This window comes from Ursus maritimus, unplaced genomic scaffold (genome assembly GCF_017311325.1).
Source record: "Ursus maritimus isolate PB19 unplaced genomic scaffold, ASM1731132v1 scaffold_1, whole genome shotgun sequence".
NCBI classification, from domain to species: domain Eukaryota; kingdom Metazoa; phylum Chordata; class Mammalia; order Carnivora; family Ursidae; genus Ursus; species Ursus maritimus.
Window position 1 is genome coordinate 52485766 of NW_024423343.1, and position 23675 is coordinate 52509440.

At 37.0% G+C, this 23675-nt stretch overlaps 1 protein-coding gene across 2 annotated transcripts in view; it reads left to right on the forward strand.

Moving 5' to 3' along the window:
• Positions 1-23675, forward strand: part of SESTD1 (SEC14 and spectrin domain containing 1) — a 143803-nt gene that overhangs the window by 115010 nt on the left and 5118 nt on the right. For both annotated transcript variants that reach the window (XM_040643332.1, XM_040643330.1), the window contains 7 exons: positions 257-379; positions 9731-9925; positions 10452-10566; positions 12019-12178; positions 19675-19756; positions 20599-20721; positions 21507-21698. In XM_040643332.1, coding sequence (XP_040499266.1) covers positions 257-379; positions 9731-9925; positions 10452-10566; positions 12019-12178; positions 19675-19756; positions 20599-20721; positions 21507-21698 — 990 coding nt within the window. The remainder of the gene's footprint in view (positions 1-256; positions 380-9730; positions 9926-10451; positions 10567-12018; positions 12179-19674; positions 19757-20598; positions 20722-21506; positions 21699-23675) is intronic.

Below are 23675 nucleotides of genomic sequence, written 5' to 3' on the forward strand. Positions count from 1 at the left end.
GGTCATGATCCCGGGGTCCTGAGATCAAGAACCTGCTTCGCTGAGCTCCGAATCATTGGGCTCTTTGCTCAGTGGGGAGCCTGCTCTTCCCTCTCCTGCCTGCTGCTCCCCCTGCTTGTGCTCTCTCTCTGTTAAATAAATAAAAATAAAAACTAAAAATTATAAAAAAAGATTAGAGGAACTTTGGGAGGAGAAAATATTGAATGTTTGAAAAGCTTTTGATTATTTTAAGATTTTGTCTCAACTTCATTTATAGGTTGTGAACTGGCTTGAAGGGCCTGGATCAGAACAACTACGAGCCCAGTGGGGGATTGGAGATTCCATCCGGGCCTCCCAGGCCCTGCAGCAGAAGCACGAAGAGATTGAGAGCCAGCACAGTGTGAGTGCTTTTCCTCTCTGCAAGTGGCAGTGCTGTTATTACTGTGCATAATTAGTATTTGGTACTAAGGGATAAGTTGCTATAAACTTTGGTATAGGGACATAAAGTATAGTATGTTTAGTATTCAGAAGCCATAAAGTACATTTTGACCACTGAGTATGGATTTATTGCAAGTTTGGTTTTTCTCTTGGCTCCAATACAGTTTATATAATATTTTTATAGAAACAAAATTCATGTGAAATTTTAAAAATTACCATGACAGAATAAAGAGTGATAGTACAAAAATACGTCTGTGGTCCTGAGACAGAAATTATGATCCTTAATTCCTCAGAGGGAGGCCTGCGATCTCCCTGCTTCATTAGGGAGTATACAGTACAATTAATGCCTGAGAGTAATTCCGGAATTGTGCTAATCACAACTGATGGAGAGTGAGTGCAGACGGTGCAGGATATCTTTCCATTCTTTGTGCTAAGTTTAGGGGCTCTGACTTGTAACTATGAAGGGGTTGATCAAACAAATCACAGTTACAAAATTAGAAAATAATCTATAGGCAGATTATAGATCATAATCATTCAAGAGGGCTTAAAATTTAACAACTTCTGTGTGGAGGAAGTTGATTTATGTTAAGCTCTTGCTTTGTTAAAGTTAACTCTTCATTATTGAGAAAGTGATCATCCACTTTGTAGATCAGTTCACCCCTTTTCTTCCCCAAGTCCTCCTATTTCTGAAGATAATTTAAATAGGTTGACTAGAAAAGTGAAAAAATAAACAAATTCATTAATTTCTACCTCCTTAGATTATGTGGCTTAAAAAATTGATCAGTTTACACACGCACACACACGCACGCACACGCACACACACACACACACACAGAGCATTCAACCTTGCATATGATATGAAGAATAAAATATTTTTCCATAAATAGGTAATAAAAGAAGCTAGCCTTCCCCTCCAAAAAAGACCCAAAAAACAAAAAAAGCCAAATGCAAGTGATCAGAAGACACTCTGATTGGATTTATGTGTTAATCGGGAAAAAAATTATGTGTTTAGGGGTGAATATAACATGCATCCTGATCACTGGGATCTAAATGCACAATAGTAGGGGCGCCTGGGTGGCGCAGTCGTTAAGCGTCTGCCTTTGGCTCAGGGCGTGATCCCGGCATTCTGGGATCGAGCCCCACATCAGGCTCCTCCGCTGGGAGCCTGCTTCTTCCTCTCCCACTCCCCCTGCTTGTGTTCCCTCTCTCGCTGGCTGTCTCTCTCTGTCAAATAAATAAAAATAAAATCTTTAAAAAAAATGCACAATAATAGAGAACTGAAAAGAAAAATTGATGGATAATAATTTTAAACTCTGGACCCAGATGAGATTTATGGATTATCTGAACATCTCATTTTTTCTTTCCCCTTTAACTTCCCCAGTTGAAGTGGTAATTAAAAGTTGAATAGTATAAATGTATATTTTAAGTGAGATTAAAGAATAAATGTTGAATCGCTTTTCTCAGGAATAAATTTGAATTGCTGACCAGGTATCATTTACTCTTTACTAAAGATGTGTTTTAACAATATCTGACATTATTTTCCTCTTTAATACATACCATTCTGTTTAGTTCCTTATATTGTTTTCTTTATAATAGTCCTCAAATCAGCTTTAATAATCTGCAGCATTGGCAGATAAAATATACACTGTACTCTATAGGACTTGTAATCTAGCTGAGAGAATAATATAGAAGAGGTATCACAAGATTTGGATTTGGAATCATCTAAAGATAGTGTATATATTGTCTGTAACTTTCCTAATTAGTACTTGTAAGAGATTGATTGATTGATTGATTGGTAGAGAGGGAATAGGAAGGGGAAGAAGGGAGAGGGGGAGAGAATCTTAAGCAGGCTCCATGCCCATTGCAGAGCCCCATGCAGTGTTCAATCTCACAACCCTGAGATCATGGCCTGAGCTGAAATCGAATCAGGTGTTTGACTGAGCCACCCGAGCACTCCAGTACTTGTAAGAGATATAAAAATGAAATCCTGTAATTGAAAATAATCTGTATATTTTAGTCATTTCACAGGGTCCAACATAATGTTTTTTCCTTTTACACTAAAAAAAACATACTGAATAATTTGTATTTAACTTATGACCCCTGTTCCTGAGGTTATAATCTTTTAATGTTCTTGGTACTTTTAATTTTTTTTTTAATTTTAATTTTATTTATTTTTTTAGAGAGGGAAGGGAGGGGCAGAGGGAAAGGGAGGGGGAGAATTTTTTTTTAAAATTTTATTTAAGGGGCACCTGCGTGGCTTAGTCGGTTAAGTGCCTGCCTTCGGCTCAAGTCATGATCCCAGGGTCTTGGGATCGAGCCCCATGCCAGGCTCTCTGCTCTGTGGGGAGCCTGCTTCTCCCTCTCCCTCTGCCTGCCTCTCTCTTTTTCTCTCTGTCAAATAAATTTTTAAAAAATCTTTAAAAATTTTATTTATTTGAGAGAGAGAGCGCATGCACCCATGTGGGCAGGGAGGGGATCTCAAGCAGACTGTGTGCTCAGCCTTGTGACCCTAAGATCCTGATCTGAGCCAAAATCAAGAGTTGGAGCTTAACCCACTGAGTCACCTAGGCACCCCTCTTGGTACTTTTTAAATAACTTAATTCTGTTGATATTTTTGATACTAACTCTGATTTATTTGAACCCTTTGGATTGTTCTGGAGCATGTTATTATAGGATAACTATATCCTATAATTTGTACCATTTTTGGTTTTTTTTTTTTTAAATATTGTGTTTATCAGAGAGCGAGAGAGAGCGCGCGCGCACAAGCAGGGGAGTGGCAGGTAGAGGGAGAAGCAGGCTCCACGCTGACAAGGATTCTGATGTAGTACTTGATCCCAGGACCCTGGGATCATGACCTGAGCCGAAGGCAGATGCTTAACCGACTGAGCCAGCCAGGCATCCCACCCTTTTTTGTTCATGAACACAGTATTTGCTGTAGAATATTCTAGACTTCATCTAGAGGATTTAGTTATGAAAGTATCCCCGAAGTCCTTTAAATAAAGATATGTGACACATGAGGGTTCTAAAGACAGGATTTATCTGTATTTTATTATTTTTTAAGATGTCAAGAGGAGTAATTATACTTCGAGGTTGGATTATATACCTATTACAAAGAAGTTCGTAAAAGGAAAAGCACATTTTATATTGCATATAGTATGGATAAAATTACAGTATACATAGAGGTTCTTGGGTTTGGATTTTTGTTTTTGTATTTTTATTTATAAAATTTAAAAAACAATTTATTTTACTTTTTTAAAAGATTTTATTTATTCATTTGAGAGAGAGAGCTAGAGAGAGAGACAGAGACCACGAGCCGAGGGTGGGATAGAGGGACAGGGAGAAGCAGACTCCCCACTGAGCAGGGAGTCTGGACGATGTGGGGCTCCATCCCAGGACCCCAAAATCATGACCTGAGCCAAAGGCAGATGCTTAACCAACGGGGCCACCCAGGCGCCCCTAAAAATTAATTTAAAGGAACAAATTGCTTATGGATAGCTCATGTGTGCTTAAGTTTACTTCTAATGTGAAATCATTATAAAATTTCAGAACTTTTGAATTGGAAAGGATCTTAAAGATTCTTCTAATGCCATCACCTTATTTTTATACATCAACAAACTGGGAGAGAACATTTTTCGATCACTGGATAGCTGGACTAGGGTTGAAACACCGGTCTCTTCATACTCATGAAATTCTTTTTCCTCTCTCTGTATCTCTGCATTTCTCTCTCTTTCCCTTTCTATATTTTTCTCTGTCAGTCTGTCTTACTCACTAGATCACTCTCAAAGCTACTAAATTTCATGGATGTGCTTAAGATAATAGCATTTTTTTCATTCCTATACTCTTAATATTTGAGGACATATGCACATATATTGATGTTTGCATTCATGGACTTGGTGCTCAAAGAAAAGAAACATTGATGACTTATTATGGATTTCGTTTCTTTAAATGATATATGTCAGTTGCAAAATTGGGAGGTGGGGACAAATTGGATGGGAGTATAGAAGAAACAGAATTGGCCATGAGTTGACAGTTATTGAAGATGGATGGCACATGGGGTTCATTTTCCACTTTTGAATAGTTTGAAATTTTTCATTCTACCAGGTTTACAAATAAGAATTGCACTGTTTTAACCAATAGGTGGCACTACTTTGTCACCTTGAGAATAGGTTGATGCAGGATGAGTATATTAGCTTATGATGTTCTAACATTTTATTAAAAGCTTTATTTTCTCTTTGTAAATAAGAGTCAACACTTTAAAGCATATGTTGGAGTTGTTCAGGTCTTAATGAAATTATGACTGATTTCTAGTGTATTGTTGCTTAATAGGGGTAGAAATCGACATACCATTTTGTATTAAATCACTGTCAAGTATTAAATTTTAGATTCTTCATAAAAGCATAATTCATAAAGCTAAAAATAAACCCAAATTTATTAGAATATTTAGTATTAATATACAGAAAATGAAAATCTTACTAATATGTAGTTCTTTGTCAAGGAGTGTCAAAAACAAGTTTGTTTTTTTAATACAAGGTAAGCACAACAAAATATATGAAGGTATAAGAAAATGATTATAGTAACTTAAATTTTAAAGTGTTTTGGTTCAGTAATCTTATTTTATCTTTTGGGTTGAGATAAGTAGTTGTTAGGAAAAACACATCATAGGAATGTACAGAAGTATAAATCACTGAAACTTTAGTATTCTGTTCATATCTCCCATCTCACAGTGCTGACTTTCGGTCTTCAAACAGAACACTGTTGTGTTGTGTCTAATGATAAGCAGCAAAACGTATATACATGAAGAGTCAACACCCATCCCTCACAAACATACTAGCCTTAATTAAGTGAGCTGACAGTGTTTCTTTCCTACTAGATTAAGGGATTCCTGTTTCTTGGTTTAAGCATAAATACCCATTATTTCACCAGCTGTGCCTCACCACCAGTTCCCGCATGATTTCAGTGTCAATCCTGATGACTACCTCTGTCCTAGTATGTGAGCATTCAAGCTCATTTCTTACCTACCATCTAAATCCAAATTACATGTCTTGGAATTGATTTTTTTTTTTTTTCTATTCAGCTAAATGTTCATAAAAGGTAGGCCAGGGGATGGCCAAGACTGAACTGAATGCAGCCTGTTCACCTAAGGTTCCATACATTTTATATTCTATTTCCTAGGAAGAAACATTTTGATTAATTTGAAGAGAGAGAGAGTGTATGTGTTGTGTGTGTCCGTGAATGCCAGATTTTTTTTTTTCCTCACATCCTAGGGAGAATGATTATTTCTTTAGGACAACCTCAGTTCCTAATGTGAGTTTCTTTAATTTCAGGTGTTAATTTTAAGAAATGTACTAGTTCTTAAATTGTTTGCATCCTTGTTCTGGTTACTAGGGCCTTTATTTTACAGGTTCAGACTAAGAAAAATATCAGCTCCAGGATGGTTGTTCTTAAACCTTAGTGGTCCTAGGAGTTACCTGAAGTGATTGTTAAACTGCCTTTTGCAGAGAGGCATATGCCCACAGACTCTGATTTACTAGGTCAAGGATGGAGCTTAGGTATTTTTAGTAAGCACCCCTGGTAATAGGACATGGATAGTTCTCACTGTAAGACATAGTGACCCAGGATGCTAATCCTTTCGTTTACTATTTTTCTCTGAATCATGACTATTACTTCTTCAAAGAATTGTATCTATTTGTTTAGAGCATTAACTAAATTTACAGGTACTATAGAGAAGAGTATGAAATCCCTCTCTATTTCAGAACACTACTGTGATATTTTTCTCAAGTAGTATTTTCTGCTTTAAATCCATCTCCATTAACCTTTATAATCACTGTATGGGTTCAAAAGTATTTTACACATAGTATTATGTAATGAATTTATACAATAACCAATAAGGTAGGTAAGACAGATAATATGACTGTTGTACAAAACAGGGTTTCTCAGTCTTGGCCCTATGATACTTTGGGCCAGATAGATCTTTGTTGTAGGGGCTCACCTGTGCATTATAGGGTAATTTAGCCACATCACTGGCCTCTACCCACTAGATGCGTCAGCATTGCGCCCTCTCAGTTGTGACAGCCAAAAATTTCTCTGGATATTGCAAAATGTTCCCTCTGAAGCAAAATAGCGCCCAGTTGAAAATCACTGCTCTAAAGAAAGAAACAGGTTCTGAGAGATAAATGACTTAATAAAGATGACACCCTTTATAAGGAGAAAAGATTTGAGTTTGTCTTTCAGATCCGTTGTTCTTTTCTACATCTGACTGCATTGTCTATATAATGATATTCAAAGATTTTCATAGTAGCTCAAGCAATAAAACAATATGACAAATTAGAGAAACCCAAGTTTTAACTACAAGGCACAGGAGTAGACTACATTTAGAGCAATTCCTGTTACCTAGTTAATTTAATGTCAGCTAATCTACAATGTCTGATATAAAATGTTTTATATGTTCATTCAGTACGTATTAACTGAGCACATACTAAATGTCACATGTTCTGGGCTCTTGGGTATATAGCACTGTCTTATAATGTGGAACTTAAATTCATATTGGGAAAGAGGGAGTGGAGAGCAGGTAAGGCAAGGCTTTTAGGAAAGACCTCTCTGAGATCACATTTAATCAGAAACCTTGAAATGATATGAAGGAGTAATTCAAGCAAAAGGCAGTTCAGATTGAGGACACAGAAGTAAAAACATTGTAGGTAGGAGCTTACTTGCTATTGTAAAGGAATAGCAGGTATGTTGGTGGTGTTGCAGTGCAGTGAGCAAGGTAAGGAGTCACACGAAACAATGTTTCTAAGGGAGTCAAGGGCCAAATCATGTCCATTTAGCCCACAAAAGGAAGCTTGAAATTTATTTTTTTTTTAATTTTATTTATTTATTTGACAGAGAGTGAGAGGGAGAGAGCACAAAAGGGGGAGCAGCAGGCAGAGAAAGAGGGAGAAGCAGACTCCTAGCTGAGCAGGGAGCCAGATGTGGGGCTCCATCCCAGGATCCTGGGATCGTGACCTGAGTCGAAGGCAGATGCTTAACCGACTGAGCCACCCAGGCACCCCTTGACATTTATTTTAAATGTTATGTGAAATCCTTGGAGAGATTTTTGAGCAGAGAATTGATTTATGTTTTTAAAAGATGTCTGGCTACCATATAGAAAATAAGGACTAGGGACAAACGACAAAATAGGAAGACAGGAGACTAATAAAATGGAGGCAGTAGATGCAATGAGAAGTTGTCACATTCCTGAGGTTGAGCCAGCAAGACTTGCTCTTGGAAGAGTCAGGTGTTTGGCCTTAGCCACTCTTAAGTTGGGGAAGACTGGAGAGAAGCAGGTTGGGAGGGTACAGAATTAGTAGCTTCAGGGGCAGGTTAAATTTTAGATGTCTAATACTCATCCATATGGAGATAGCTAATAGACACTTGGGCATCACTGTCGGGTTCCCGGAAGGGGACAAGGTGAGGATATTAATGTGGGAATTATCACCATATAGATGTTATTTAATGGCATGGGACTAGATGAACTCATCCAAGCCCAAGGAGTATTGATTTAGAAGACAAGAGCCTTTGGAAAGCTGAACCCCAAGGTCACTCCTAAATTTACGGGACAAGAAGCAGAAGGAGGGCCGGCAGAGCTGTTGTGTCTGAGGGGAGAACAGAAAAAGGCATTTCAGGGAGGAAGTGGTCACCTTTATGAAATGCAACTGAAAGGCCTAAATAAGATAAAGACTAAGAATTTGCTAAGGGCAAGAAGGACAAAACCCTGATTAGAACGGGCTAAAAAGAGAATGGAAAATAGAAGATAGAATGAATATAGAGTACTCCTTTAAGGAATGGTCTTGGTCTTGAGTTTTTTTTTTTAATTGAAGTTTAATTTATATATAGTAATATATATTATATATGTATATATAAAATACACATCTTAAATGTATTTTTGTTGTTTAATATAAGACTGCAACTTATTTGCTGGTGGAAATAATCCAATTGAAAAGGATGAATTGATGAAGGGAGAGAGAAGATAAGTGCAAGGGCAAAGCCTTGTGTAGGCAACAGAGGGTAGAGATAGCACAAATGAAGTTGGCTGTCTTAGAAGTGGGGACAGTTCATCTGCAATTTTAGTGGGGAGGGAAAACATAGGGCTGCACAAAGAGGGAGGGTCATGGGTTTGTAGGTGAAACGATGGGAGAGTTCTCTTCTGATTCCTTCCTTGTGAATTAAGTTAGATTTTTGGCTGAGAATGAAGAGGGGAAAAGGGAGTTGGGAATTTAAGGAGTGAAGAAAACAATCATGAGAGGGAAAATGAATTGAATAGAGAAATGTGATAGGATTGCTGAAGGCCTATTTGAGGTTACTTATATATACTTTATATATTTTTATATGGAGAGAGTGTATATATTTATATATACTATAATTTTAAAAAGACAGTCGTTCACATCATTGTTATCCATTCCTTGTTGCTACTCTGGTGTAGGTATACAGTAGGCAGAGAAACCAGGTCTGAGGTCTTGACAGGTGGATGGGATGGAAGGAAGAGAGCAGGGCATGAGCATGGGTTGTGCTCTAGGAAGTGGTTATAGCTTCTGACCAAAGATAGAAGTGAGAATGTGAGATTCTTCAGTGCTGGACTGTGAAACAAGCAGGTTAGTGGATTGGGCAATCTCATGGGGTTTTAGGAGTGAGTATCCTAAAGGGTGTGAACGGGAGATCAGTAGCTGATAGTTAGAGAATGAGATTGTTGAAGTTAAGATTTGGGAGCTGTATAGTAATATATGATTATGATAAGAATTTACGTCTGTTGGTGTAGGTAGCTGAGGTAGGGTGGGGACAGGATGGTTGGAAGTGAGGGAGGCAATCAGGAGACAAAGTTTAGAGTGCTGCATGGATGCGTACACGGTGGGAATCAGTGGGAAGGCTGGCCCAGAGAGGAAGGCTATGACCTTTGCCAAACTCCCTAGCAGAGGGTGCGTAATGGGAAAGGTTTGGAAGGATGTCATCCAACAGCATGCACTTTAGAGATGTGGGTTTTGAGAGAAAGGGAGAAGAAATGGTCTGGTAATAGTTTTCTCTGAGGATGGACAGATTTCAGGTAGAACAAGAAAGAAAAGGAAACATTTAGAGACCAGGGTGAATATTGATATTGACAAGAGTGAGTTTTGGGGGTTATGTGGAAGGATATGGGGGTTGGGGACCTCTCATCCTCACTTTAAGTAATTTTGCCTTAGATAATATCATATATGTTACTTAGTTTATCTAGAGGAATTAGAAAATGTAATGTGATTCTTCAGGAGCCAATTTGATCCTTAATTTACAACATGTCTGTTAACAGGAATGGTTTGCAGTGTATGTGGAACTTAATCAGCAAATTGCAGCACTCTTAAATGCTGGGGATGAGGAAGATCTTGTGGAACTGAAGTCACTGCAGCAACAACTTAGTGATGTTTGCTATCGACAGGCCAGTCAGCTGGAATTTAGGCAAAATCTCTTACAAGCAGCTCTTGAATTTCATGGTGTTGCCCAAGATGTAAGTGTTTACTCTGATTGCTTTTTTGTTCTTCAAATGATCTGAACACTTATCTGCACATGATTTTTGCAGGTTTGCATGTCTCCTAATTATTTTTCTGGAACAATAAAGTAATTTACTCGTGGGGAGATGATAAAAGTCTTTGATTTTTTTTAAATTTTCATTTTTAAGTCATTTTGCATGCAACTAAACCTTTTTTGACTGAATAGTGTTCCAACCTAGTTGGTTATATTTCATTTTGATTGTTTCTCTGTTGATGCTTTATAACATAGATTGAAATGGAAGTTTCAATACTTTCTTACATTCTGCTGACCTGGATATAAATCTTTGTCTTCCTGGTGCATGCAACTGTGTGTTCTGTCTTTTCAGATAACATGTATTCTAATTATTTGTCCTTGTCTTTTAACAGCATAGTCTTTTTCAGGTGTAATTGTGATAACCTCATTAGCTATAAACCTCATTAATCATTAAACACTTTAGATGCTGATTACATCAGGGTTATCTCTTTGGTGTCCCTCTGCTTTAGTTGTCTCAGCAGTTGGATGGCTTATTAGGGATGTTGTGCGTAGATGTAGCACCAGCTGATGGAGCATCGATTCAGCAGACTTTAAAACTGCTTGAAGAGAAGCTGAAAAGTGTTGGTAAGCAGATTTTAAAAATGCTGAAACATAAGGGTTCATTTTTTAGAAATATCATTACTATGGTTAGACAAGTCAACTTATTCTGAACTAATTATAATTATTTATAGGAAACACAGGAAAAATTAGTATAAAATAGGTTTTATTCCCTTGAAGGGTGTAATACATGCTAAAATTTTTATTTTTCATTGATGGTCAGTCACCCTTCCTTCGTTGGGCCTTTAGCCTTTCTTCTTTACCCAGCTATATCTACAGGTGCTATGTCTTGCATATACTATGAACAGTTATTTGTAGTGCATGCATAAGCTGTAATTAGCTGTGAAGTGTTCTGTGGTAAATCCTGTATGCCCCAAACTGTGTTTTATGCAATGATTTTTGTTGTTGCTATATCCTAACCTTGTGAATAAATAGGTTTGGTTCTGTGCATTTGTTTCTCCAAATTGGGAATATTGCCAAGGTTACCTACTCTCCCAAGGGGAAGATGGTCCCGTTTCACTTGACACCAAGGCCTTTTATATTTTACTACAGTAGGAAGGAAATACAGTGAATTTCCCTAGGTCGTGACTGGAGAGAAGATAGTGGACGTACAAATGGGAAGGGAGGGTTGTTCCGGGTAAGATAGGAGGGCAAAGGGGAATGGAGGCGAGGAAGCAGAAACCTAAGACAGATTTAGTAGAAAATGATGACATGTGGTTGAACCAAATTAATTAATTATTGAAAAGGATTTGAGGGAACGAGTTTGAAAAATCATGTTTATATGAGCATTTTACTTGTTTGCAGCCTTTGTTATTTTAACACATGGTAGGCATAATGCATATTTTGTATTTAATTTGCCAAATGCAATTCATTTCAAAGCATCTGAAGCTTTCTAGAGCCATACTTCTCCTTTAAAAAAGCAAAGAAGAATTCCTGTGTGCTTGTCTGGTTTGGAGTACTGTAAATCTATCCTAAGTGTTGCTTCTCGTTAGGTGTAAGCTGGAAGATGCCTGAACTCAAAATATTCAGCATCCTTTGTCAGTGATGATGCATTGCTTGAATGCTTTGAAATCTTGTAACTCTTATACTGTTATTTTGAACAAAATGTTTGCCATGTTCTCCTAAAAATTGGACTACGTTAAAGCACAGAGGAAACAAATTGAAAAATATTACTAATCAAAATGAAAATTCTCACACTTTCCTCCTGCTTTCAGTTTTCAAAAATAATTATCATCAATGGAAAATCACCTTTCGAAAATTCTCTTAAGGCAGATTTTGTCATGAGAGGGAGCTCAATTTGAACCACATTTAAAGGGGTTTATTGCTTGAAGTGTTCAGAAAACCCCCATCCCAAGGTAGTTTAACGTACAAAGCTGTCATGCTTGGAATCCAAGTATAATATCTGCTGGGAGGATTTACTTGAGGGCGGGAAAGCACCTCCTTTGTTTAGGAGATTAAATCTAGGAACTTTTGTTTTAGATGTAGGATTACAAGGTTTGCGTGAGAAAGGTCAAGGACTTCTGGATCAGATCTCCAATCAGGCATCCTGGGCCTATGGAAAGGATGTAACCATTGAAAATAAAGAAAATGTGGACCACATACAAGGAGTGATGGAAGATATGCAGCTTAGGAAACAAAGGCAAAGTTTGACTGTTAATGTTAATTTTTGCTAAAATAACATAATATTAATAAAATGAGAACTGATACAATTTATGTTTTCCATACAAAATAGAAGTTCTAACCTGTTAATATAGTAGACATGTAGTAGGTTTTGGTGAATGTAATTATTGTATGTAATTGTACTAGCAAATAATGACAATTTGTTCCATTAATGGTACTTTTCCCCTTTTTAATTCAGTAAAATTTCAGTTATACCCAAGTACTTCACGTTCCATATCTCCAGTATAGCCTATGACTTTTTTATCTTTTAAAAAAACTCTTGGGGAATTTTGCTTTTCCATTTTCATTTGGTTTAGAGTTGCTATTAAATGTGTCATCTACATTGATCAGTTTCTTCATCTAAACTTCTGACTCACAAATTCACATATTCATTGTACTCATATTTGCTCTGAAAGAATTAGACAACAGACTCTGGGTAAGAGGCTATTTAGTTTTATTTCATATTGAGGCAGGAATTTAAAGGATTCTTTGAAAATTCGATTTGCAGTAGCAACTGAGAGAACATTACAAAGTAAATGATTAAATTAATATATGAAGGTATATACCCTATAGCATGGTGTATGAAATTTTTGCACACTTAGAAATTTTAAGGTCATCAACAAAACTTCACAGAAACTATCTCTACATCACAGAGAAAATACTCATTAGGCAGAAATTCCTTCTAGCCTCACATGCAGACTTACCCATTTCATTATTTTATTCTCATCACAAAGGATGCTATAGCTCTGTTCTTAATAAGCCAAGTACCCTCATGTCTTTCCTGTCTACTCTCATCCTCTACTCTGATCTCCGCCTCTCATTTAAATGCTTAAATCTCTCATTAAAAAAAAAAAATTACACACATGCCTATACTTTCCTCTTCAACCCTTTCTTTGTCTTCTAGCCCTAGAATTCTCCTTCCTGACAGCTAAGTCATTTGAAGGTCTAATCTATACTCATATACTATTTCCTCACTGCCTTCCATTTACTTTTCAACCCTCCTCAGTCTGACTTCTGCCCTCACCATTTCACTGAACTTGCTCTTACTGATGTCGCCAGTGACTTTGTAATTACCATGTAATAAATGCTTGATCTTGCTCAAAATCGGGGGAATATTTTTAGTCTTCACATTGCTTGATCACGCTGAATAGCATTGGACACAACTGTTTCTTCTTGAAACTTTCTGACAACCTTGTCTTCTTTTGAAAACACCCTCATGATCCTGGCACTCTGTTTCTTCTTAGTTTTCTTCACTGGTTTTTTGTCCTCTAGCTAATTTCAAGGCTTTCAGGGTTTGCTTTGAGGCCAAATCCTCTTATTCTTTGTTCTCCCTGGACGGTCTCACTACTTGAATGACTTTCTTTTATTTGATTGTGATTGAATATTTATGTTTCTGACCCAGACTCCTGTCCTATGCTTTGGACCCATAATTACAGTTGGCCTACTTAGTATCTCTAGGTGGATGCCCCACACATTCCTTAAACCTAGTATGTCCAGATACTTGCTCCTCTCTTTTAATTTCCTGTCTATGTTAAAGTTACCATCAGCTACCAAATTGGGGATTTATCCTAAAATTCATACTCTTCCTCATCCCGTATAGCCTGATCAAATGTCTTAAGTTCTGCTGTCTCTGAATCCTGAACATTTTCTATTTAAGATCTTTTATCTGTCTCTGGCCTTGATCCTCTGTAGTCTGTTGTACATGAGAATTATCTTTGTAAAGTGCATATCTAATCATAAAACCTCACTCAGTGATTTCCTGTTTTCTCAAATGAAGTTCAGTCTCCTTGAAATAGTGTAGGAGACCCTTCATAATTCAGTCCTGCATAATCTTATCTCCTGCAACTTTTCCATACAGGCACAGTTGTTTTTATTTTCTTGAATGCATCGTGCTGTTTCATGAATCTATGATTTAGAATACTTCCTTCTTCATTTTCTACCTTGTGGATTTTTACTTATTCTTCAAGACTCAAGATACTTATTTTTGGAAGGCTTTTTAGATTTGTAAGGCATGTTAGTTACTTGTTCCTCCCTGCTCCCATAGAACTCTCTACATAGCTCCACAATAGCACTCACCACATTGTTTAGAAGTCTGCCACCCAAAATGGGACCAACCTAATAATTGAGACTATGAAGCACATTATCTGACACCTGACAGTATGCATTAAATATATCTATGTTATCATCTTCATCATTAAATTGTCTTACATTATTTAGCTTCAGATTTTAAAAATACTTCTCATCATCACTTCCTTTTCGTCCCTTGTAGAATTACTTTAACCAAATTCATTTTAGTACTATATTAGGGCTTTTTATAAAGGGCGCTCTTATAAAAACACAGCCTTGTGACAATGGTTTCTATATTGTTATTCAGCTTCTTTAAGAATACTGATTGTAGTGGAGCTCAGTGCCTACTGGGTAACTGGTCATTAGTGTTTAGGATAGTAGTGAGTTCCCCCTTCCATCTAAAGTACATGAAATTGCATGAGAACAAAGGGAATGGATCAGAGCTGAGTTAGCTCAAGTCACCTTGAAAGTTCAGTCTGTATATTATGCAGGATGGACCAGAGTAAAATTTTAAAATACTCTGAATTATTTCTCTATACACCCAGAGATCAATAGAGTTTTTTTTCTTCTTTGGAACATAGATGGAGTGTTTTTTTTTTTTTAATTCAAAATTTGATATTATTTTGGATAATGTAATATAATGAAAAGTGTTAACTCTGTTTATTTTTGTAAGCTTTATTAAAATGCCCTTTAAAAAAAAAACTCAGATTATGTCTGTGAGATTCAGTACCAATAATTCATATATTGAGTAGACCAGTCTTTTCACTGCTATAAAATATGTTTTCCATGAATATTCCATAATTTTTCACTTTTCTGTTGGACACTTACATTGTTTGCTATCTTTTTAAATTTAAATTCAATTAATTAACATATGGTATATTATTAGATTCAGAGGTAGAGGTCAGTGATTCATCCATCATACATAATACCCAGTGCCCTCCTTAATGTCCATCACCCATTTACCCCATTCCATCACCTCCTCCGCCTCCAGCGACTGTTTCCTATGATTAAGAGTCTCATGGGCGCCTGGGTAGCGCAGTCGTTAGGCGGCTGCCTTCGGCTCAGGGCGTGATCCAGGCATTCCAGGATCGAGTCCCACATCAGGCTCCTCTGCTGGGAGCCTGCTTCTTCCTCTGCCACTCCCCCTGCTTGTGTTCCTTCTCTCGCTGGCTGTCTCTCTGTCACATAAATAAATAAAATCTTTAAAAAAAAAAAAAAGTCTCATGGTTTGTCTCCCTCTCTAATTTCATCTTGTTTTATTTTTCCCTCCCTTCTCCCATGATCCCGTTTTGTTTCTTAAATTCCACATATGAATGAGATCATGTGATAATGTCTTTCTCTGATTGACTTATTTTGCTTAGTATAATGCCCTTTAGTTCCATCCATGTCATTACAAGTAGCAAGATTTCATTTTTGATGGCTGCATAGTATTCCATTGTATATAGATACCACATCTTCTTTATCCATTCATCTGGTGATGGACATATGGGTTCTTTGCATAGTTTGGCAATTGTGGACATTGCTACTATAAACATTGGGGTGCCTGTGCCCCTTCGGGTCACTACATTTTTATCTAAGTACCTAGTAGTGCAGTTGTTGGGTCATAGGGTAACTCTATTTTCAACTTTTTGAGGAACCTCAATACTGTTCTTCAGAGTGGCTGCACCAGCTTGTATTCCCACCGACAGTGGAAGAGGGTTCCTGTTTCTCCACATCCTCACCAACATCTGTCATTTCCTGACTTGTTAATTTTAGCCATTCTGACTGGTGTGAGGGTGTTATCTCATTGTGGTTTGATTTGTATTTCCCTGATGCTGAGTGGTATTGTGCATTTCTTCATGTGTCTGTTGGCCATTTGGATGTCTTCTTTGGACAAAATTCTGTTCATGTCTTCTGCACATTTCTTGACTGGATTCTTTGTTTTTTGGGTGTTGAGTTTGATAAGTTCTTTATAGATTTTGGATACTAGCCCTTTATCTGATAAGACAGTTGCAAATATCTTCTCCCATTCTGTCAGTTGTCTTTTGGTTTTGTCGACTGTTCTCTTTGCTGTGCAAAAGCTTTTTATCTTGGTGAAGTCCCAATAGTTCATTTTTGCCTTTGTTTCCCTTGCCTTTGGAGACATGAGTAGCTAGAAGTTGGTGCAGCCGAGGTCGAAGAGGTTGCTGCCTGTGTTCTCTAGGATTTTGATGGATCCCTGTCTCACATTTAGGTCTTTCATCCATTTTGAGTCTGTTTTTATGTATGGTGTAAGGAAATGGTCCAGTTTCCTTCTTCTGCATGTGGCTGTCCAGTTTTCCCAACACCAGTTGTTGAAGAGACTGCCTTTTTTCTATTGGATATTCTTTCCTGCTTTGTTGAAGATTAGTTGACCATAGAGTTAAGGGTCCATTTCTGGGTTCTCTATTCTTTCCATTTATCTATGTGTCTGTTTTTGTACCAGTACAAAACATCAGTCTTGATGATTGTAGCTTTGTAATAGAGCTTGAAGTCTGGAATTGTGATGCCACCAGCTTTGGTTTTCTTTTTCAACATTCCTTTGGCTATTTGGGGTCTTTTCTTGTTCCATACAAATGTTAGGATTATTTTTTCTAGCTCTGTGAAAAATGATGGTATTTTGATAGGGATTGCATTGAATGTATAGATTATTCTATGTAGCATAGATATTTTAACAGTATTTGTTCTTCCATTCCATGAACATGGAATGATTTTCCATTTGTGTCTTCCTCAGTTTCTTTCATGAGAGTTCTGTAGTTTTCTGAGTACAGATCCTTTGCCTCTTTGGTTAGATTTATTCCTAGGTATCTTACGGTTTTTAGTACAGTTATAAATGGGATCGACTCCTTGATTTCTCTTTCTTCTGTCTCATTGTTAGTGTAGAAATGCAACTGATTTCTGAGCATTGATTTTATATCCTGCCACTTTGCTGAATTCCTGTGTGAGTTCTAGCAATTTTGGGGTGAAGTCTTTTGGGTTTTCCACATAGAGAGTATCATGTCATCTGTAAAGAGTGAGAGTTTGACTACTTCTTTGCTGATTCAGATGCATTTTATTTGTTTTTGTTGTCTGATTGCTGAGGCTAAAACTTCTAGTACTATGTTGAACAGCAGTGGTGAGAGTGGACATCCTGATTGTGTTCCTGACCTTAGGGGGAAAGCTCTCAGTTTTTCCCCATTTAATATGATATTCGCTGTGGGCTTTTCATACCTGGCTTTTATGATACTGAGGTATGTTTCCTCTATCCCTACACTGTGAAGAGTTTTAATCAAGAAAGGATGCTGTACTTTGTCAAATGCTTTTTCTGCATCTATTGAGAGGATCATATGGTTCTTGTCCTTTCTTTTATTAATGTAGTGTATCACGTTGATTGATTTCTTAGTTTTGAACCACCCTTGCAGCCCAGGAATAAATCTCACTTGGTCGTGGTTAATGATCCTTATATTTTATTTTATTTTTTTTAAAGATTTTATTTATTTTTGTGAGAGAGAGCATGAACTGGGGGAGAGGCAGATGGAAAGGGAGAGGCAGACTCCCCGCTGAGCAGGGAGCCCGATGCAGGGTTCAATCCCAGGACTCTGGGATCATGACCTGAGCCGAAGGCATATGCTTAACTGACTGAGCCACCAGGTGCCCCAGAATGATCCTTTTAATGTACTGTTGGATCCTATTGGCTAGTATCTTGGTGAGAATTTTGGCATCCATGTTCGTCATGGATATTGGTCTGTAATTCTTTTTGGTGGGGTCTTTGTCTGGTTTTGAGATCAAGGTAATGGTGGCCTCATAGAGTTTGGAAGTTTTCCTTCCATTTCTATCTTTTGAAACAGCTTCAGAAGAATAGGTACTCTTCTTTAAAAGTTTGGTAGAATTCCCCTGGGAAGCCTTCTAGCTCTGGATTCTTGTTTTTTGGGAGATTTTTGATTACTGTTTCCATTTCCTTGCTGGTTATGGGTCTGTTCAGGTTTTCTGTTTTTTCCTGTTTCAGTTTTAGTAGTTTATACCTTTCTAGGAATGCATCCATTTCTTCCAGATTGCCTAATTTGTTGGCATATAGTTGCTCATAATATGTTCTTTTAATTGTTTGTATTTCTTCAGTGTTGGTTGTGATCGCTCCTCTTTCATTCATGATTTTATTTATTTGGGTCCTTTCTCTTTTCTTTTTGATAAGTCTGGCCAAGGGTTTATTGATCCTATTAATTCTTTCAAAGAACCAGCTCCAAGTTTTGTTGCTCTGTTCTTTTGGTTTTTCTATTTCATTGATTTCATTGCTCTAATCTTTATTAATTCTCTTCTCCTATTGCGTTTAGGCTTTATTTGCTGTTCTATCTCCAGCTCTTTAGGTATAAAGTTAGGTTGTGCATTTGAGACCTTTCTTGTTTCTTGAGAAAGGCTTGTTTTGCTATATATTTCTCTCTTAGGACTGCCTTTGTTGCATCCCAAAGGTTTTAAACAGTTGTGTTTTCATTTTCATTTGTTTCCATGAATTTTTTGAATTCTTGAATTTCCTGGTTGACCCGTTCATTCTTTAGTAGGATATTCTTCAGCCTCCATGTATTTGAGTTCTTTCTGAATTTCTTCTTGTGATTGAGTTCAAGTTTCAACACATTGTGGTCTGAAAATATGTAGGGAGTAATCCCAATTTTTGGTGCTGGTTGAGACCTGATTTGTGACCCAGTATGTGATCTGTTCTGGAGAATGTTCCATGTACACTTGAGAAGAATGTGTATTCTGTTGTTTTAGGATGAAATGCTCTTAATGTATCTGTGAAGTCCATCTTGTCCAGTGTATCATTCAAAGCCCTTGTTTCCTTGTTGGTCTTCTGCTTAGATGATCTGTCCATTGCAGTGAGTGGGCTATTGAAGTCCCCTACCATTATTGTATTATTATCAATGTGTTTCTTTAATTTTGTTATTGGTTTATATAATTGGCTGCTCCCAAATTAAGAGCATAAATATTTACAGTTGTTAGATCTTTTTGTTGGATAGAGCCTTTAATTATGATATAGTATCCTTCCTCATAACTTTTTTTGTTTTCTTTCCTTCCTCAGAATTAGTATTTGAGAAACTATATGTTTATCTTTGAGGCTTTTTTAATGCTAACTGGCAATGGAGATATCTTTGGGTTTTAGTGTAATACTTTGTTTATGCTTTGCTTCATTATTTCACAGACTCCATTCTATCCTCAGGAGGGTTTGTAATTAGGTATCTTTCAGGTATTTTGAAGTTTTGATATTTTGATGTAACATAGATGTCCTTAAAATTCTTACAAATCAATACAAAGTAGTTGAAGTCTCCATGGTGTATCGGATTAAGTATTTTAGTATACTACAAAACATGTGTGCCAGATGATGATGGTAAAATAGTTATTAACGAAACTGAAATGATGTTCTACCTTTATGTTTGGGTTTATTAGATGTGAAGACATGGTAGATGTGCGAAGGTTAAAGATGCTTCAGATGGTGCAGTTGTTTAAATGTGAAGAAGATGCAGCCCAGGTAAAAGATCAATCAGGCACATGATGCAGTTGTTTTCTCTTAAAAGATTGATTTTACCTAACTGTAAAAAAAGTGTACTTTTCATGGTCCTAAGAAAGAAATTGCATTAAGTCAAATTCTAGTTTATCTTATTAAAATAACAAAGTGTTTTTTATTTCCAGTTATTTTACTGACCTCATTTGACTTATCTTCTCAATGAGATCCTCTATTGAGTGAGAAATTGGGATTATTATTTATAATTGTGGACTTGTTAGTTACATGCTAGGATTAAAGCTGGTGTAGCACATTGCTTTTTTAACTTGCAGGAGGGTTTTTCAACTAGATAAACCATATGCTATCTTTTTGTAGTTAGCATCAGAGAACATCATTTCAGCTTGACCTAGAGGAACTTTATGATTTTAAATAATAACATAAATCTCTAATGAGATTCCAGTAAGATCCATATTACATAAACATACAATCTTTTTTTTAATTTAAATTCAATTAATTAAAATATGGTGTATTACTAGTTTCAGAGGTAGATTTCAGTGATTCATCAGTCTTCTATAATACCCAGTGCTTGGACATTAAGGAGAACACGCGATCTATTAATATAAATCATGTGCTGTTAATTTTTAAAAAGTGCTTCTCTTTAATATATCTTGTCCTTAGATTTTAAAAATTTTGAGGGGGAGGAAAGGTCATTAATTCATGTAGCTTTCATTAAATGAAATAAGATATTAAGAACTTAGGTTATAACTAATAGATTAATCATATGGTAGTAATTTTTCTTTTTATAAATATGGTGTTTTGGTATAATAAGAGTTATGGATCCAGCTTCACTGTTCTTTATTTTTATTTAGGCAGTAGAATGGCTAAGTGAACTTCTGGATGCCCTGCTTAAGACCCACATCAGATTGGGTGATGATGCTCAGGAAACGAAAGTTTTACTGGAAAAGCATAGAAAATTTGTTGATGTTGCACAGGTGCAGAACTGGTTATCTTCCTTTTCTACAAGCTCAGTGTTTGAGTAGCTTTCTGCATGATTATAATGTAACTTAACCCTCCAAGTCCAAGAAGGTTAGTTATGTTATTCCAGAAATATCACAGAACTAAGAAAATGTCAGCTGGTGCATCAAAAGTAGCCTGCATAAACTTGAGATGGTTTATGTTTTCCTGAATACAGGTTCTGTATGCTCCCCCTGATTTATGTTTTATATTATGCCATTTTTTTAGGCAATCCAGCTGTTCATTCACGAAAGTTAATAAGAAATGTGTGTTAATAGCAGTATAGTAGAAACCCCAGTTTCTCTATCTTACCAGTGTTAGGGTAACAATACAGATGTTGTGCATGTGTGTGTGAAAAGTATCTTAATTTATTTTTGCTAATAATTGAGTTTTCAGTGAACAATTGTGCTTTCCTGTATGGGATATAAAGTACCCTATAAAGAACCCATCTTTACCCATTTGTTCTGGGTAATGAATGATCAGACATTCTTTTTGGTCTGTGGAATTGACAAGAATGAGATGGGGAAAACAGAAGAGAGCAAAGCCTTACAAGAAAGAAACTTACTAGAAATTCAAAGTATTGCTTCCCCGACCTTTTTTATATGGCTGCAGTTAATTTGTAGTAGTAAGTGCCAGTGGAGTCATTCAGTATTGATTTCCAGTAGTGTTACTTATTTGCAACCACAGTCTTTCCTGCACACTTTCCCATCTCTCTTTTCAGAATTCTTTTACTATAATTTCATGTTTACTTTTTCTTTTTTAGAGCACTTATGACTATGGAAGACAGTTGCTACAGGCCACAGTTGTGTTGTGTCAATCTCTGCGCTGCACATCTCGGTCATCTGGAGACACACTTCCTCGACTGAACAGAGTATGGAAGCAATTTACAATAGCATCTGAAGAGAGAGTGCATAGGCTGGAAATGGCTATAGCATTTCACTCAAATGCCGAAAAGGTTTGCTTTTTAAAAAATGTAGTCTCAGTAGTATTTATTGTGTATGTTTAAAATGTATTAATTTTAATATTATAATTATGTGATTAGCCTGTGGTTTTTTTCCAGCTTATATTAATCCCATTGTTAAAAGTTCGTTTAGATATACTATATTGTCTTAGAGAGATCAAATCAAATTCTCATAGTATAATCCACACCAGTGCTGGCTTATTGTGGTTGGAGAAATCCAAAACCATCTAAGTAAGAGTCCTCTCTCAACAGTGCTTCTCTTCTTACCAAACCTGACTCCCAGAATGAGCTCTCTATCTTTAGGGTGGCACAACTGCCATCGCTTTCATTATGCAAGGAAAGGACTTTTTGCCTCTGCAACTACTAATTGTCATAAATTTTTTAAAAGGGCACTTTGTAATTTTATAAGGTTTAAAGTAGAGACTACCCAGCTAAAAATAATGAGAATAAAGATATAGATAAAACCTTTTTCCATATATTATCTTTAAAGATTCATTCTAGAATTTATTATTTAATGAATTCATTAGTCCTGGAAACCAAAAATGCAATGTGTAGTGTTATTTGGCCAGATTTTCAGTAGATCCCTTTTCTAAACTCTGCATGGAGAAAATTTATAGCACCCAACCCTTACATTTCCACTCTGAAGAGGAGCTTTGTTATGTAGCTAACTTTGTTTTGATCTCTCACAATGAAAGTTTATGTGTAGGGGGTGTTCAATACAGTATGAAAAGTGAGAAACTGAAGATGTAAATGTGATATAGCCTAGTTTGTAGAACAGAAGAGATATGACCAGGAATCTCAGGAATTGGGCAGTATTCTACTGTACCTCTGTTGGGAAGTTTTTATAGTTAACTCTTGCTGAGCTGATCACTGAACTCCACAGGTCAGTGTTTTTGTTTAAAATAGGCCTAACAATGATGAAGGTAAAAGTATATAAAATGGCTTAACTTGTTTATCTACTGATTGTTTTATTTTTTTTAAGATTTTATTTATTTATTAGAGAGAGAGTGTGTGTGCACAAGCAGGGGGTAATGGCAGAGGAAGGGCGAGAAACACTCTTCCCACTGAGCAGGGAGCCCGACTCGGGGCTCGATCCCAGGACCCTGAGATCATGACCTGAGCCAAAGGCAGATGCTTAACCGGCTGGGCCACCCAGGTGCCCCTACTGATTGTTTTAATGAAAAGCTTTTATTGAAGTATATTAACACAGAAAAGGGTACAGATCATAAATGTTTGTTGAATTCAGTCTGTTCAATAAATTTTCACAAAGTGAGCACATCTGTGTTATCAGCACACTATTCAAACAACAGAACATTACCAGCACCCCAGAAGCTCTCCCGCCCTCTTTTAGTTACATTGTTCCTGCTGCCCCTGCCTCCTGTCCAAGGGTGACTACTGACCCAATTTCTTTTTTTTTTTTTTTTAAAGATTTTATTTATTTATTCGACAGAGGTAGAGACAGCCAGCGAGAGAGGGAACACAAGCAGGGGGAGTGGGAGAGGAAGAAGCAGGCTCATAGCGGAGGAGCCTGATGTGGGGCTCGATCCCATAACGCCAGGATCACGCCCTGAGCCGAAGGCAGACGCTTAACCGCTGTGCCACCCAAGTGCCCCTTGAAAGCAGTATCTTAAAAAGTTATCAGTAGTGTTAGAAATTGGGTCAGTAGGGGGCGCCGGGGTGGCACAGCGGTTAAGCGTCTGCCTTCGGCTCAGGGCGTGATCCCGGCATTATGGGATCGAGCCCCACATCAGGCTCCTCCGCTATGAGCCTGCTTCTTCCTCTCCCACTCCCCCTGCTTGTGTTCCCTCTCTCGCTGGCTGTCTCTACCTCTGTCGAATAAATAAATAAAATCTTTAATAAAAAAATACTGCTTTCAAAATGTATCTGCAAGACCACTCCAGAAAACAATATGGAGTTTCCTCAGAGAGTTAAAAATAGAACTGCCCTTAAATCCAGCAATCCCACTATTAG